General features: G+C 39.9%; 1 protein-coding gene across 5 annotated transcripts in view; it reads left to right on the forward strand.

The window, feature by feature from the left end:
• Positions 1 to 18,448, forward strand: part of GLCE (glucuronic acid epimerase) — a 110,662-nt gene extending 92,214 nt beyond the window's left edge. For all 5 annotated transcript variants that reach the window (XM_073304483.1, XM_073304482.1, XM_073304485.1 and 2 more), the window contains 3 exons: positions 4,388 to 4,983; positions 9,698 to 9,943; positions 14,016 to 18,448. In XM_073304483.1, coding sequence (XP_073160584.1) covers positions 4,401 to 4,983; positions 9,698 to 9,943; positions 14,016 to 15,040 — 1,854 coding nt within the window. In that variant the 5' untranslated portion in view covers positions 4,388 to 4,400 and the 3' untranslated portion in view covers positions 15,041 to 18,448. The remainder of the gene's footprint in view (positions 1 to 4,387; positions 4,984 to 9,697; positions 9,944 to 14,015) is intronic.
• Positions 18,449 to 18,653: the final 205 nt, after the last annotated feature.

Raw genomic sequence — 18,653 nt, forward strand, 5'->3', positions numbered from 1 at the left:
GGCTTTTGTCTGCTCCCACCCCAGAGTTTACTTGCAGTTTGCTGTTGGTCATCTTCCAGAAGTGTTGGATTTAATTTAATACTTCACGCTTCTGTTTTTCATCTGAGAATCTCAGTGCTGTCAAAACACTAAGAATCTTCTCTATTAAGCAGAGTGCGGGTTGGAAGGTCTCAGAGCTTGCCCAGGATCGCTCCTCAAGTTGGTGGAAAAAGATGAGCAGAAATTTGCTGTGCTTAGTTCAAGTCCTCTGCTCTAACCAGCAGACGTGCTGCCTTCCAATGCACTGGACATGCACAGATTAAAACAAATATATTTTGTAACTGGGGAATAGCTGGGCCCTATTCACTGCCATTAAATGACATCTAATAGTCTGTTTAAAATATGCAGTAATAAGCATGTAAAAATGTATTGAGCTGTTTCTCTCTTCCCCCTCTTCTCCCCCCCCCTCCCCATAATACAGATGGCTTTACATTTAGTTAAGTGTGCTTTATGGATAGGGGTGAAGTGTAGGAAGTACTGTTCTCCATTTAAAAGTGAATTATCTCTCTGTATAAAAGAAGCAAAGCATACTTGTTGAGGTCATCCTGAAAGCATCATCACTAAAAATTATCTGCTGATGCAGAAAATTAGATTTATTCTTATATTAGCATTTCCATAAAAATACAATTATATACAAATTTATATTCTCTAAAAGCTTGTAGTAAACTAGGCTTTCAGGAAAATAGGACACTTATCTTTTAAAGTCCAGTTTCAAATGGCCAGATGGTGCTTACAATATGGAAGTATAAAATTAGTGAGGTGATTCATTGTCTCTCTTTTTTTTTTAAAGGCAACCTGAGGTAGGAACCTTTCTTGTTGTTCGGTATCATTCCTGCATATTTGTCTGTCAGCAGAAACTACAGCCGTTGCCGAAACATTTCATTTAGTCATCTGAGGTCGATTCAGAGAGTTGTGTGGATAGTCCCTAGTGGGGGGGTGTGTGTGACCATTATTTTAAATGTGAAATTTAACCACCAGCTCTGCCTATTCAGTTGTGCTTCAAAGAATATTAAGAGCTAACATACTTGTTTCACTGGGTATTCCTTTAGGTTCCTCCCGTAGTTGCCCAAAGGCTGTGCCTAGTGCTACAACTTTGTACTGTTAACGGCATTTGTTAAAATGTTGTGGACCAAACGTTTTCTGAATTCAGAAATAAACAAGCCATTTTTCATAGTCCTTAATTGCAATTAAACCATTAATTTGTTTGTGCCACTAGATACAAGAAATCTTATCCTGGTTTCATCCTGACACCTTCTTAATGCTGATCTCTGGCAGGGAGTGGATGCTTCTTTAGAACACCAGTCAGCTAAGAGGGAAAAGTCTGTTATGGATGGTTGCATACAGTGAGATGCTTGCAGTGGTAACTGTTCCTGGCCTGACTTCCTGATCTTAATCTGTAGTACTTCAGCCTGTATAATATTAATTATTTATTATCATGGGTGGTTTGTGTAATGGCACAGATCAGATCTGCTCTGTTTCTTTCTCCGTCCCCACCTCTACCCCATGACGTCTGGCTGTTTCTCAGTTACATAGTGATGTCTCACCTCCGTATTGAATTCTGTGTGTGAGAGGAGCCCTAAGACTTTTATAAAAGTATTTCTTCCAATCGCCTTGGCAAGACAAGGGCAGCTCCCGAAGCACAGTGCTAAACAAAAGCTCAGCTCTGTGCTTCACAAATCAGATCAGGTAGTTACATGTTTAACCTTTGGGCACTCTTTGCCATCCACTCAGGAGAAGTTTCAAAGGGAAAAGATGTTGGCATGGAGGATATATGTGAATTAAGCTTTTGATTAAGCTCCTCGGTGAAGAGAAATCCAAGTATTAAAAATTAAAAACCTAGTAGTCTGCAACACATTGTGTAATTCAGTGGGTTTTTTAAAAAAATGCTCTTGTTTTTTCCTTGTGGTGTCAGGTTTTTTGCTTCATTCTTGAGTAAAACCAGCTTTTTATGACAGTATGCTTTTATAATTTAAATTTATTCTCATTATTCCTATATTTCCCAGTCTCACGTCTTTTGACGTGTTCTTTCAACGTAATCTTTCACCTACTGTAATGTAGGGTGCGGAAGGGGAGGCAGGGGGAATTTTTGGCAAGAAAACTGGTAATGGGGAGTGGGACCTTTGCTATGAGAGAAGCCTTTCCAACTCATGTTTTATGTTCTTATTAACGCTATGGAAACTTTGTACAAGAAATCTGGCCCAAAAACACTTCCGCTGAGAGTCTGTAGTCCCCTCGGATGTTCTCGCATTTTCCCAGTTCTGTTCCTACTTAATAGAGGCCTCTAACTCCCTGGCGTCCTTCCCAGCCTGAGGTCTGCGTTGAACAGGGCAGTAGTTAGCGCTACATAGTCCAGTTGCCTGCCTGCTCCAGTAATAAACTGTAATTTTAAAGGTTTCAGAGTAGCAGCCGTCTTAGTCTGTATCCGCAAAAAGAAAAGGAGGACTTGTGGCACCTTAGAGACTAACCAATTTATTTGAGCATAAGGTTTCGTGACTATTTTCACTGAGTATAGTATTTTTCACTGAATGCATCCAATGAAGTGAGCTATAGCTCACGAAAGCTTATGCTCAAATAAATTGGTTAGTCTCTAAGGTGCCACAAGTCCTCCTTTTCTTTAGTAATTTTAAAAAGAGTATTTGAAGAGTTGAAACTTAAAGAATTGATCTAGGTTTGAATGTCAAGATCCACACCCGAACAAATTTGTATATTTCCAGTTCTTTTAAATCGGCTCACATTTTTATCGGTGTCTAAAAACTTAAAGTACTTTTTTTAATCATTAGCCACTAACTTCTCGAAAGCGTCTGTTTGAAGAAAGCAATGATTGAGATTTAATCTTTGAAATGAGGCAGTTTAAAATGATCAGCAATGACTTTAGATAAATATTTAATTCACTCTTCTCCAAATACACATAAGCCAACAGATGTGCCAGCCTGTCACAGAACTCCAAACCACAGAGTTTTTTAAAAACACCAATTTTAAAAAAAATCTTTTGGTGGCATCTCAGTTCAACAAAGCAAAACAAATCCAAGTTTAGAGCTTAGTCTTTTCATTTGTCAGAAATTTATGGTTTTTTAGATAGTTTTGTGTATTGTTAGTTTAACCAATTACTGTCTGTATTACCTGTCTGAGCTTTCCTCCCCTACTCCCCCTTCTTTCTGGAGTTGGAGTAGTAGAAATGATTCATCATGTCACACTTGGTAGTGGCTGTACTTTGTTTGACTTCTCTGTGTGCGCTGCGGAGTGGATTACTGTGATTAGTGCTTTTGCAGCTCTAGTCGCCTGCTGCTGAGCATTTCATTGCTAGATTTATGACTCTTTACTTGAAAATATACTGTGGCTCTAAAGCTTACTGCCAGTTCTGGTATGTCCTGCTCATGCTGCACAACAAAATTGTGTTGATAAATGCCTTTCTGTTGCTATAGTCCAAAGTTGGTGATGTGAGCTACTAATCCGTAAATTCACTTTGTTGGGATGGAGGCGACCTAGAGGGATCCTGAGGAATACCCCACTGTACGGTGCTCCTAATTCAGTCATGCCTGTGCTCAACCTCGCTCCATGAAAGGCCTCGGTCACGCTTACCTCTGTCTGAGAGCCTCACACCTATTCCTCCAGATACTATTGTTAAAGAAAAGGAGGACTTGTGGCACCTTAGAGACTAACAAATTTATTTGAGCGTAAGCTTTTGTGAGCTACAGCTCACTTCATTGGATGCATTCAGTGAAAAATACAGTGGGGAGATTTATATACATAGAGAACATGAAACAATGGATGTTACCATACACACTGTAAGGAGAGTGATCAGGTAAGGTGAGCTATGACCTGGGGGGGGAGGGGAACCTTTTGTAGTGATAATCAAGGTGGGCCATTTCCACACAAAGTAAAACTATTCCCCGCCACCCCCGCTGTTCCTCAGAGGTTCTTGTCAACTGCTGGAAATGTCCCACCTCGTTACCGTGTATATGGTAACACCCATTGTTTCATGTTCTTTGTGTATATAAATCTGTTCTCTATGTATATAAATCTCCCCACTGTATTTTCCACTGAATGCATCCGATGAAGTGAGTTGTAGCTCACGAAAGCTTATGCTCAAATAAATTTTAGTCTCTAAGGTGCCACAAGTCCTCCTTTTCTTTTTGCGGATACAGACTAACACGACTGCTACTCTGAAACCTATTGTTAAAGAGTTCGTATGTCGGACAGAGAATCACAGGGGTGAGGTTGAATCCAAACTGACACCCGCGCCCCCACATGGCTCTATCGCTGTTGACTAAAGCAAAAGCCGTCCGTTCCCCTGTTTTAATCTACTCCACATTTATACTTGAGAACATCTCCTCCTTTTATTTTGTAGGCATGGTGTGAATATGCGTTGCTTGGCAGCTCGGGTCAACTATAAGACTTTGATCGTCATCTGCGCTCTCTTCACTCTGGTCACGGTCCTGCTGTGGAACAGATGCTCCAGTGATAAAACTACGCAGGTTCCCCGAAACCTGAACAGTGGCTTCCGAGTAGATGGACTGGAAAAACGAACAGCTGCGTCTGAAAGTAACAGCTATGTAAATAACCTAGCCAAGCAGCAGAGCGAGGAGGCATCACCCCAAGAGCAACAGAGAGCACCCCCTGTTGTTGGAGGGTTCAATAGCAATGGAAACAAAATTTTGGGACTTAAATATGAAGAAATTGACTGTCTGATCAATGATGAGCATACAGTTAAAGGGAGGAGAGAGGGCAATGAGGTCTTTCTGCCCTTTAGTTGGGTGGAGAAATACTTTGAGGTTTATGGGAAAATTGCTCAGTATGATGGCTATGACAGATTTGAGTTCTCTCATAGCTACTCCAAAGTATATGCACAGAGAGCACCTTACCACCCTGATGGAGTATTCATGTCCTTTGAGGGCTACAATGTAGAAGTTCGAGATAGAGTGAAGTGCATAAGTGGTGTTGAAGGTAGGTGGTGTATGTATTTTACAACTGAATGAAATGCATCTGAAAATTGGCTCTCATAATTTGGTATTCAAGATGTTTGTTTTCATTTTCTCAGCCTCCCTAAGAGAGAATGGGGATGTGAGTCATGAGTGACATCGAGTTTTTTCTAGTCTGTCCCTTACTGTTCCTCCAGAGTCATCCTGACAGCTCTAATTTTAGTTTACAGCGGACACCTGCAGCACTAGAACATGCTCTGATGCTTTACTAGCACCCACGGAGAGAGATGACAAACCGTACGGCAGAGCTCTGCCATACAATAGCCTGTGGCTAAACCGTCTTTTGTGTTTTGTCTTTCTGTTGTATTTAACAAGATTATGAATTTTATTTGTTTAGGTTTATAAATGTCTGATTTAGCACAACAGTGTAAGCTTCTGCTTTGGAACATTTTTAGAGCAAAACAATAAATGTGTACAAGTAGAAAAGAGTACAAGGTTAGATTCTTCCAGGTCTAGGTTAGCCTAGCACAGGTTTTATGCAACAAGGTAACAGAATCACTGCGATTTCTGAAGACCGGATAAGAGTATTTCTTCAAATTGGAGAGTTCATGCTTTTCTGTGTAATTACAGGAGAGATTTCGAAGAATGGTGTGAGCTGAATGGGAAGGCATTTAAGCCATTAAAGCTTTATCTCATAAGACTCTGAATAAAATTACAGGACAGTAGAACTTTTCTAATTTGCTGAACCACTCAATCGATAATTCGTACACAAACAGCTCTCATTCCACTCCATAGGAAAGATTTAATAGCAGAAAACTCTAACAAGATCTCATAACTAACAATTAATTACTTTTACAAAACGTACTACGGAAAACTTACTGGCATACTGTCATATATTATAAATAACTAAAACTAAACTGCACTTGTGAAATAAATGAACAAAGTGCATTAATGTGGTGGTGTATTCCTGAGTTTTTCCTAACAATTAACTTACTAGTTTGAAAAATTCATTAATTTGTGATGTTTCATTGTATGCTAGTATCAGTTCTTACTTCCAGAGTAGGGTCACTTCTAAACCCCTGAACATCAGTAGATTAGTTTTGTTTTAAAAGATGCACAGGAGTGAGTGAACCATGTCTGAATTAATCATGATACGATGTGCTATGATCCTTTCAGGTTATATTATCACATTCCCACTAATTTAGGTATCAACCAAGCAAATACTATTCTATCTTTTCAGTCAATGTATTAAATTATTTTAGTCTCTGGAATATATTTTGAAAAAATATAAGATGCCCTATCAAACACATTTCTAAAAACTACTATTTTTAATGGACATGGTGTTAAAATATCTCTCCAAAACTACTGAATTCAATTCTTTAAATTCATGTTCTTTTCCTGTTCTGTAACTGCCATTTTGGGTTCATTGTAGCTGCTTTTAAAAATTCACCATATCATTGGGCATTCGCTAGATGACATCTTAGCCCTAATATCTCAAAATGTAGTGGTATCCTCCTCCTGTTTTTAAACGGCCACCTTCCTTTGGAATGAGATGGAAAGAGAGGAAGGACATCTGGAGCTGTTCTTGTGCCCTACAAGAAAGGTGTTTACTAATTCTACACATTCCAATTCAATTGGGTTGCAAGGTGGTCTAGTTCTGAATGTAGACTCGACTCCCACACCCCCCGCCCCGGGCTTGTCTATATTTCAAACACTACCACGGCACAGCTGCAGTGCTTCAGTGTAGACACCATCTATGCTGACAGGAGAGGTTCTCCCATTGGCATAGGTAATCCACCTCCTCAAGAGGTGGTGGCTAGATCAATGGAAGAATTCTTGTCCACCACACACTGTCTACATTGGGGTTAGGTTGGCATAGCTCCATGTGTCGGGGTGTGGATTTTGCACACTCCTGAGAGACGTAGCTATGCCGATGTAAGTTCTGAGCATAGACCAACCCTAAGATGCCTGACCATAATTTGTCTCTGTTTGGAGGGAAAAAGGAGAGTACATGCCTAAGTTCCCTCTAAGCTGCGCGGCTGTGCAGCAGCCTATTAAGCGCCACACAAGCGCTTAGGGCTGTGGTGGGGAGAGATGCCTCTCCCCTGGCCCCAAAGCAGCCCCAGACCTGCTGTGGCCCGAGGAGGCGTCACGCATCACCTCCATATTGGTGCACATAACAAAATTCATTCCGCACATACCTGGGAAAAATTAGAGGGAACGCAGGTGCATGCTGAGTCTTCTGACTCTCCCAAAATTACAAATAAATTAAAGACCCAATAAGCAGCACATATGCGCAAAGAGGGGAATTTTTAATGAAACAGACAATAGATTAGAAAGTCCTATGTAGAATATCATTTAGAAAGTCTGGTTATCTACATCAGACTTTCTAATTGATGGTCTGTTTCATTAAAAATTCCCCTCTTTGCGCATACGTGGTGCTCAGTGTGCTGTCAGTCTTGGATGTTAAATGTAGAATGTATTTAGAAGATCACTGCAGTTAGTCACTTTGCAGTACTGCTGACTTTTAGGCTGAAAAGCTAAGTGAAACTGCAGTACAAAACCAAGCAAGACAAGTTCTGGAGCATCTCAACTGCAAAATATGTAGGCTCCATGCAGATCTGGAATATGTCTAGCTGCTGTATATTTCAGCCACAAATGATGAATTTAATCAAAGTGTCAAGTGTCATTTACCTACAATCTTGGCTTTCTGCATTATGCCATTTAGAGCTGTCGCCGTGCAATGTGGTGCCAAGAGCCCTAATGTGGTTGGGGAAATAGACTTGCTAGCATCTGGCAGACAGGTTTCAGGGGAGAAATAACTGTGTGTGGGGGAGAGGATGGATATCAAAGTAAAACCGTTTGAAAAGGTTTTAGGTTTCAAATGCAAACTAATAGAATGATGCAAGACGATAAGTAGTTCTTATCACCTAGATGGAATGAAGAAGAGCTCATGTTATATTTTTACCTTGTCTCTTTTTTACAAGGTAATATGTTGCCTTGTGTCCTGTGACCTGGACAATTAATCATGTCATCTTAAATTAACAGCTACAAGTAAAGCTTTTACAGCAGATTTCATCTTCTGATCCCAATACATGCACCCTTAACTGAGAACACTTATTAATACTAAGTGAGCTAGCTTCCAGCAGTTGAGATAATACAGAGTACTTAAATATTTCCCTTGATGCTTTTACTCTTCAGGCAGAAGTAGTCCATCAAGTTACTTTCAGGAACACTTACTATTAGTAACATGAAGCACTGATAATCTATGAAAGTGTATCTTCTTTAATTTAGTTTAATCTTTTCATTACACCAGGTTCCAGGGATAGCTAGCTTCCAAGTTGGACATTTGCAAGGGACAAAAATGGTGCAAATGCCACTGTATTTTTCACTTTTAACTTTCTTCACTTTGTGCCATTCAAAGGTTTGAAGGGCTGGAATCCTGTTTCCTACCGGGGGTTCAAAACACTTTCCATTTTAAGGTTCAGCTTTGAGACTTAGGTGGAAGACCAGTAAATCATGTTTGTTAAACTCCAGCAAGTTTTGGAAAAAGTATTTTATCCATGCTTCATGCTGTGTGCGCATTTCCTTTCATGTTACCATTTATCCAGATATTGGCATATAAATTAGAACCTCTTTCCATATACTAAGGCTCCTCTTGCCTTCCCCATTCAGTCAGTGATGTGACATGTTTATCAGTTATGGCTGTGATAATGAGGGTGTCCTCACTGAATGGACATTAGTGAGTGCTTTGGGCAGAAGGAAACTGATTACAAGGTGGGGGGAGCTCTTTTTAAGCACATCATGGCGGTTGGTCATGACAGAGAATGTTAGAAAATGTGTATTGATGAATGAGGTTTCAAGAGCACTACATTACGCAGTGAGCTTCAGTTATACAAATTACCAGGTTGTAGCAGGTCTCTGGGGGCCCAACTGTTAGCAGATGTTGGAGCTCTGCACAGATGTGCCGGTTAATTCTTATTGACTGATTTTGGTAGATGTGACTTTTTAATTCCACTTCGAATATAAAGGGGGAAGTGGCTTTCTCCTCAGAGGCAACTAGGGTCTGGGACAAGGATGCCCTTGCAGAGAAACCCTAACTCAGGGGACAAAGGTTTAGGTTGCCATGTTTTTTATTTATATGTTGAGCTAAACCTGAAGAAGAGAAGTTTAGATCAGAGAGTATGTGTAAATTCTGCAAAGAGCAGGGTGGGGGAAATCTCTGATTACACAGACATTATTTCAGGATGTATTTGTAATAGCTTTATAGTTTGGGAGCTGTAACAGTTTAGATTTGCAAATATTGAGTAAAATTGCAGGTTCAACATGAAAAAATGCTAGTAAAATTCTACTAATGTTGTTTTACATTTAATTTGCAAAGATTTATGTGGTATTAGAGGGATTTCATGGTCTCCAGAATGGAAGGAAAAAATCCATAAAAATGTTTGTGTATTAAAGTCTTGTATTCCAATAAGCAAGTAAACGCCCGGGTGTGGTAGAACATGGTGAGAACTTCACTTTGCCTTCTGCATCTGGTCGGTTTTGATATCAGTTTTTAGTATTTGCAGACCTTGGTAAAAAGGAGAGTAATTTGTCTGTGCCTGAGAACTAATGGTGAAAGCTACTTCTGGTAAATGGCATTTATTTATGTAAAACTGTGGGGGGAGAGAAGGGGAGACAGAATTCTAAACTCTATTTTAAATGTTCTAACAATTATTTGTGTTTTTCCTATATTACAGGTGTGCCATTATCCACACAGTGGGGACCTCAAGGCTATTTCTACCCAATCCAGATTGCACAATATGGGCTAAGTCATTATAGTAAAAATCTGACTGAGAGACCACCTCACATAGAGGTGTATGAAACAGCAGAAGACAAAGACAAAAGCAGCAGAGCCGTTGATTGGACTGTACCAAAAGGCTGTTCTGTTTCAACCGTACCTGATAAGTTCAGGTTCACTAATGTTAAACAGTTTGTCGTTCCAGGTGTGTTGTTGTAACTACATCGCAGATAAGCCATTTGTGTCAATTTTGTGCAGATGTTACCACAGGAGTCTTTTATTAAATACATATGTATATAACCTTGTTGACTTTTCATCTTTGAAATCTCACCTGAAAACCTGTCTTCTCCTTTGTCTGTCTCTTATTTTCCTTCTGTCTTATCTCTCAACTTTGTAACTATAAAGTGAACAGAAGCTGTATTATAGAAGAGATTTTACCACACAGATAAAGAACAGAAAAGCTCCAGATGAAATTCTGCAGCCTTTAGTTGCCATGCCTATCACAGAACTAGGAGGAAGCAAATAACCTGGGAACCAGTCTGTAGAATAAGAAATGGGAGTAAAATAAATTCCACAGTCTTAGTGCTAACGAATTACTGATAGGGTGAACCTGCAATATCCTCTTTACAGGCTAAACTGCATGGACTCCATCAGTGTTTCCATTATCAATCCCTGTGTTCTAAGATTTTTCATTAGAATGTAAATGTTGCGCTGAAACTCAGCATACAAGTTTTACGATATTTAGTTTGTCAATTCAGGCCTTCCTAAGTCTAAGGAAAGAGGAGAAGCTGGACTACATGTGGCTTCCGGCTTTTTTAAATGTTCTATTTCTCTGTAACAGTACTGCAGATTCATGCAGCAAGGGTTAATCCATAAGGTGGGTTTAGCATGTCTTGTACATGTATTAAAATAACCAACGTGTTCAAAACCGTCCTGAACTGAAAGATGTACTACTGTTTAATGGAGGAAATCAAGAATGTCTAATTCTGTAACCTGCCATCTGTTTCATTATGCATGAGCTTTCATGCACAGGATGGCTCTGGAATCGGGCCCAAGGTGTTCAGGTATTCTTAAGGGATCTAGCACAATTGCTTTATGCACCTTTGCTGGTAGAATCTGACCCTAAAACTCCAAAGTAGCTGATGATTGGAGGGTCATCTCAGCATAGGAGGATCTTCCAGTGGTGTAGTGGCTTCCTGCTGCCAGTGTAAGGGAGTATGGCTGGGAAAAAGCTATAACGAGGGCTTCCCTGTGCCCTGCTGAGTCCCAGCTACCATGTAAGTCCCTTGGGGGTGTCTGAGGTAATGTCAAATAGCCTTCAGGCTGCTCTAAGTGACACCCAGCTACAACTAGCCTAGGTGGGGAGCGAAAGGTTACCTTCCCAGCTGCACTGTCTGCTTGGCAGTTGTAGTCAATGTTTGAGCCTTTGTTCTTACTGAGCCCCTCTGAGTTTTCCCAGTCTGTATGTATATACCTGTTAAGACACTATGTGCCTATGGCTCCTTTCTCCACTCAGTGTTCTAAAATATACTTTTACTTCCTCTGAGTTGTCATATACTGTTTCATACATAACAAAACAAATCATCAATACAACAGAGTGCATTATTTTATGCAACATTTTCCCCTTGTACTAAGCCTCATTAGTAAGGACTGAATGTATTTTTCTCCCTAATCAATACCCATTAGAATTAATGAGTCCATTACTTAAAAAGACAATGAAGTAATTTTAGTCAGCACCTTAGGCCTGGGTCTCTAAGGAAAAAGTTGTTAGAACACTCTTGTGTCTTTGTAGTACATAAATATAAGGAAGAGGAAAGGTTATAAGATCTCTTATGTATTCTCCCCTCATCCTTTATTGATGGCAGAGTAATCTTCAGACCTTGAAGGCCACAGTACGAATCCACTCATCTTAGATGGCCTTAAGTAATGGATTTATAGGTGCTTAATGCAGTACAAGTAATGGGCAACCTTTAGGGGTTTTTTGTTTTTTTATTTGGTTCTGAACTTTTTGCCCCTCTTCCCATAGTGTTTTGTATGGTAGAAAGCAAAAGGAATAAGTAGAAATGATAGATGGGGACAGTCAACTTTTTAACATTTTTTATAAAGAATTAATTTTACATAATTTTGTTGGTGGTGTGTGTTAGTCATTCACAGAAAAGAACACTAGTGTAACAAAGCACTGCTATTTCTCTACTCCAAAGGCAGACGCTGAACTTCAGAGCTTAAAGGAAATAAAGCTTTATTTTAAAAAACATAAAATTCCGTCATAAAGGCGATACGATAGAACTGACATTGTACAGTGCAGCATATGAAACTACAGTCTTGATGCAAAGCATAATGGATTAGTTTGGTAGATGGGGAAAGCCTTGTATTCTTGAGGGAATGTGGGTCATAACTCAGTTGTTGTTCCTAGAATTATTTATGGGGTATTTCACACATCAAGGAGCACAAGCACAGAAACAATCACCTTTCACACATGAGAATTTTATTCCATTAAAAACGTTAATTTAAATGACTGTCTTTAAATGTTTATCATACCTCTGTGCTTTCAAAACTACAAGATCTGTACAGTCTTACAAACTAATTAGCTGATTGATCATCTACTACAGTTTTGGGGGGATTTGGTTTTATACTTAAAAGCTAATGTGTGAGGAAACAGGGTTTCTTTATGGTGTGTTGCTTTGGAACCTTATTTAATTGTTGACATACGTTTTAAAAAAAAAAAAAGTAAAACCAGACAGTTGAGTTTTGCCCTTGTAGAGGTTAATAAATTAAAATGTAAACTTGCTTTGTGTTCATTTTTCCACTTAATTAATCAGTTCCCTGCTCTTGCAACTGTCAAGCAGGCAAAACCTCAGCTAATGGATTTTAATTTTGGTCCCAATGGATCTCTAACTACCTGTTTCTTTCTCAGTTTTCTCCAAGCTGTTTTGCTTAATGTGGCTCTAGTCTGAAGTGTGACTAAAAATGGCAAAGCTGGGGCTCCATGTTTTTTCCCCCTCAATTTCCGTTTCAAATATTTTCAGTTTGCAACTAGAAAGAGTTCTTTTCTAATAAGCTCAGTAAAATCTGTGTAAATCAAGTTGGGTTCTTTCCTTCTGGTGCATCACCAGTAACAGATGTACTGCAGGCCCAATTAGGTCCTCAATTATGCTTGTGCAACACCCATTGCCTTCAGTAGATTTGCACAGTTAGCTGGTGGGCCCTGCGGTGGAACTTGGTAAACATCTAAGCTGATGACAGTAGAATCTGCCGTGGGGAGTTTTACCTTTTATTTTAGCTATACAAGCAGGGGTACTGGAACAGTTTGGATAGTGGGGGTGCTGAGAAGCATTGAATCAAACTGTAAACCCTGTATAGGATGGAAACCACTTCAAGCCAGGGGGTGTGACAGTACCCCTAGTTTCAGCAACTATGTATACAGTTTTCTGACTGGGGAACTGAAGAGAAGTGGGCAGTTAATAATAATCTGTTGGCACAAATCATGTCAACTGCTTTATGTGACAAGTTCCAGAATATGTAATGCCAAATTAGTGTCAGACACCCAATCTGCACACACAAAATCGGATTTTTATTGAAAGATGACTTACAATGTAAAGTGACTCTTTCTTCTGCTTTTCTTTCTTTGAATCATAACCGGCTGGAACAAATTGCCCACACTGTGTTACTAGAATGCCAGACCTGATTAGGGTAAGATTTATTGTAGCTAGAGGGGTTTATGTTTTTTGAATTGTGTTGGTTGGTTAGTTCATATTGCGGTCTACTATGGATAGCTTAATACTACCAAACATATTTCAGGTTCTCAGTGATGCAGTCCATCTACCTCTTTTCATCTCACCCTCTCTCTGTCTCCTCTTATGCCAGCTGTCCTTTGCCTGAAGAGTCTATTTTGGCATCTGCGTTACATCCGGGGTATTGACCAGCTAGCATAGGATCCTGAAGAAGCCATTTGGCCAATACCTTGGCACTGCTCCTAGACCGAATGCAGCAATGCACTAATGTAGAATAGAGGAGGGAAATTTTCCCTTATGGTACGGGAAGTCATCCTTGACCCATTAATTGATGCTGTGTTCTTAATTTAGTAATAAGCAATAATGAACTGACACACACAATGGAAACACAGATTTTAGGTTAAGTGCCCTTGAATTATTTCAGATTTTTATCTGGCAAACCTAATTGCATGGTGTAACTTCCTTCTAAATGTTCTATTAATATACATCCTGGCGGATCATTTTTTACCCCTAACCACTTTCATTTGTGTTTTGTGTTTTTTCCAGAAAATACCGAAGGGGCGTCTCTGCAGCTTGGGAACTCAAGAGATTTTATTATTTCTTTTGACCTCAAATTCATCACAAATGGGAGCATATCTGTGGTTCTAGAAACAACTGAGAAGAACCAGCTCTTCACCATACACTATGTCTCGAACACTCAGCTGATTGCTTTTAAAGACCGAGATATTTACTATGGCATTGGACCTAGGACCATTTGGAGCACAGTCACAAGAGATCTGGTAACTGACTTAAGGAAAGGAGTGGGTCTCTCCAACACAAAAGCTGTGAAGCAGACAAAAATAATGCCTAAAAAAGTGATTAGGTTGATCACGAAGGGAAAAGGCTTTATTGATAACGTCACTATATCGACAACTGCCCACATGGCAGCTTTTTTTGCTGCGAGCGATTGGCTAGTGAGGAACCAGGATGAAAAAGGTGGCTGGCCAATTATGGTGACACGGAAGTTAGGGGAAGGGTTTAAATCTTTAGACCCTGGCTGGTACTCTGCTATGGCACAAGGGCAGGCCATTTCAACGTTAGTCAGGGCTTATCTGTTAACAAAAGACCACACATTCCTCAACTCAGCTTTACAGGCAACAGCACCTTACAAGCTCCCGTCAGAGCAGCATGGAGTGAGAGCTGTCTTTATGAACAAACATGACTGGTATGAAGAGTACCCAACCTCTCCTAGCTCATTTGTTTTAAACGGTTTCATGTACTCTCTGATTGGACTGTATGACTTAAAAGAAACTGCAGGTGAGAAGCTAGGGAAAGAGGCAAAGTCTCTCTATGATCGAGGCATGGAGTCCCTGAAAGCCATGCTTCCACTCTATGATACAGGCTCAGGAACGATCTATGACCTCCGTCATTTCATGCTCAGCTCTGCTCCCAACTTGGCCCGGTGGGACTATCACACCACCCACATAAACCAACTCCAGCTATTAAGCACGATCGACGAGTCCCCAATTTTCAAAGAATTCGTCAAGAGATGGAAGAGCTACCTTAAAGGTGGCAGGGCAAAGCACAACTAGAGCTCACAACCAAAACCCCGTTTCAGCTATCTGCTGTTGACGGGAATTATTGGACTCATTAAAGCTAAACAAAGGTACATTTTAAAAGGTTGCATACTAAGTTTTTTGTGGACTATTTCAAAGTGGTCCTCAAAACTGATCTTCAGAAAGTAATTGCATTCCAGCGTGAGAATACTTCTATCTGGGTGGTAGAATCTGAGGCAGGGGTCCAGTCAAAGGATGGAATAAAAGCTGGTACTTTAACGTGTTTACCTGCCCATATAGTGTTCCATAGCGAAATTATTCGCACTGGACAAAATCCATTTGTACTCCTGGGTTTGTGGGGGAAGTTTTTTATTTTTCCTTTTTGTAGGAAAAAGATGATTTACAGAAGCCATACAGGTCTCTAAAGTCCAGCACTTGCCTGAAAAGTTAGTATGTGGCCTCTTTTAAAATGGAATTATCTGTATATATGTTGGAAACAGAATTACAGATCGTGTGATGTAATGCAGTAAATGTGTATTTACTTGTAACCTGGGTAGTCGACAGTGTGTCTTTTTAAAAGTGTTTCTTTAATACAAATTCTTTTCTTGGGGGGAGAAAAATACACAAAATTTGTTTTAAATTCTATATATTGAGGAATATGTTGAACATACGGTTTCTTTAAAGATGTGTAAATGGAAAACACACACAGCCAGCATTCAGGCTTCTTAAATTATGTAAGCACAACTCAAAGTGGGATTAGTTGACTGCACAAAAACTGCAAGCATGCCATTTAAATTTGAATTTACAGTCGTATTTGAGGCTTGCTAATCAACATTTCCCCCCCATGTAGTTGGAATCTCTTGTTGTGGAATCTGATGTTTTGTACTGTATTTTCACCCACACTTGAGAGGTTTCTGTATCAATATTTTTTCTAGCAATTTAATTTTTAAACTGTTTTTAAAAAGTGGATCAAGCATTTTAAATGTTAATTACAATCTAGGTCTCTACACTTAGTTATACCCACAATATTGGCTTAATTTTTTATATTGATTCTCAGTTGCTCTGACAACTGAGTACTTGTGCAATAACTGAATGTGTCGAATCCATGCATTCAGTGACATACATTATTGTTCAGAATTAACCTGAAATTTCCTTTTATATTTATAAAGTCTTTTCAGTAGCCATTACAGTCTTTCATGTCAACATGTGTAGTGCCCGATCAGATTCACGGCCGTGAAAAACCCATCGTGGACCATGAAATCTGATCTCCCCCATGAAATCTGGCTATTGTAAGGGAGGGGCAGGGCTGGGGGTGTCCCAGCCACAGGGCCTCCTACCATGGGCCGGGCTCCAGCTGCTAGTCCCAGCCCAGGCTGGAGAGGGATGGGACTACTTCTTCCACAGCAGAGGCTGCTCCTAGAGCTGGGTCAGACCCACCTCCGGGAACCTCTCGCGGCTGCAGGAAGCACTGCAGCTGCTTGCTGCGATAGCCCCCCGACTTAGGCAGAGAGGCTGCAGCCCTAGCTGTCAGCCCCCGATCCTGGTGGAGAGGCTGCAGGAAAGCCTGGACACATGGTAACCCACCTCCCCATACCTTGCAACATTTGCTTCTGCGCTGCTGGTGGCCGCGGTGCTGGCTTTAGAGCTTGGCATCCAGTCAGCAGCCGCTGCTCTCCAGCTGCCCAGTTCTGCCAGCAGCAGCGCGGAAGTGAGGGTGGTAATCCCGCTGCCCCGTTTTGGGTCAGGTCCCCCACAGTTACAACAAACTGTAAAATTTCAGATGGAATCATATGAAAGTGTGAAATTTACTATTTTTAAAATCCTATGAAAGTGGAATTGACTAAAATGATCCATGCATTTGGTAGGCCTCTAAACATGTGTTTTGCCTCTTTGTAGTTCGGAGAGAGTAAACAAACCAACTCATGTCATTGGACCAATACTGTTTTTAGGGTAGTGTGCATCACTAATATCTGCTAATATTTTGGTCAGTACAGATTATGAATCCCAGATCTTTAAGTTGTAGACACATTCCAGTATGGTAAAGTTATACGCACTAGTAACAGATTTTTATTTTTTTTTCCGCTTGGTCCTGTTGTATGTTACTTATTTCTTGTGTGATTTTAAAAAAAAAAAATACCAAGGAGAGTTTGAGTGGGGAGAGATGTTTGTATCGGGGACAAAATAAATTCAAACCACTGAAAGGAGAGATGTGGCAGATCACAGTAAGACTTTAAAGCCTTTTCTGTTTTGCTCACCAATGTATGAAACAGGTTTGTAGCTCTTTTGATCTTTGCAAACACACATGATCGTATTGATTCCTACAAAAAGTAGATGTCACAGCAGAACTATTTTGAACCCTAAAATCTTTATCAATACCAAAGTGTTCAGAGAGGAGATTTTCCTCAGATTACAAAAAAGGGGGAAAAAAACTACTTCTGCGATGGCTGATCACTATCTGAGAGTGAAAGAGAGATCTTTCTGGTGTGTTTCCTCAACATTATACCCATTTTAGGTTTGGAGAATCAAATGAGAAGGTTTGGGTACTGCTTCTGTGACAAATATCAGTGCCTTAACAATGTGAACACCTTTTCCAACTGAATTAGGAAAAGAGTGTTAAAAACAAATAGTGGCATTGGTCTTTCCATGTTTCATACCTCACATTGGAGTCCATCCGGCAGCAGACAAATAGATTTGTTAAGAAACATAGGTTAGTCATTTCAGCTGAGAAACTGATGTTGTACCATTCTATTTTTAACGCAGTCTCCATTGCATTTTTGTTGTTTGAGTGCATATGCATGTAAATTAAGCAATCAACCAGGAGTGCTTATGGAACCTAACGCATGGATTCCTCTTCGTTTTTAAAAAAGAAGTGCGCTGTGGGAGAGCATTAATAGACACCAGTGCCGGTAATTTCATTTATTTGACTTCACTGTATAATAATCCCTTTTGTACCTCTGTTTTTAAACTGACAGAAGGTCTCCGATGCTAAGATCTGTTTAACCCATTCGCTAGGATTACTGTACGTGTCGGTTTCATTAGAGAAACACAGTGCATGTGGGTATGTGCAAACCAGAGACACAAGCACAACTGTACAAGCGTTTTTCTCGGCCATTGTGTGAGACACTCACTGAAAGCTGCTCTTGTCACTCACTTTGTAATTGTACTTTATTCTTTTCTACATTTTACATGGGGGGTACACACCATGTGTTAAATATGCAATAAATTGTTTACAGGGTGCCCTTCTAAAGGGTAGTCCTTTGTAAAGCTGTATAGACTTTGCAGGTTAAGCACAATGTGCACATGTTAGTTTTATATACAGCAGGACAGGATTTTTTGCAGAGGGAAAGAGGTCCTATTATGTTTATATACCAAGTAAATGGATCAACATTTGTGCTTAATGTAAAGCTGCTTTATAAAATTGTAAAATAAAAATTTTTATCTTAAGACATGGTTTTGGGTGTTACATTTTAATTGGCATATATATATATCAATCAATCACCTGCATGAGAAAATGTAATTGCTTGATTGCACATAAGTAAAAACAAACCCATTATGTGGTTAACAGTCTTCCTAATGGTTTGATAAATGTCCCCTTTCGGGATACCGTATCCTCGAAGCAATGACCCTCTATGGCAGGACTGGGCAAACT

The sequence above is a fragment of the Lepidochelys kempii genome, chromosome 10 (genome assembly GCF_965140285.1).
Source record: "Lepidochelys kempii isolate rLepKem1 chromosome 10, rLepKem1.hap1, whole genome shotgun sequence".
NCBI classification, from domain to species: domain Eukaryota; kingdom Metazoa; phylum Chordata; order Testudines; family Cheloniidae; genus Lepidochelys; species Lepidochelys kempii.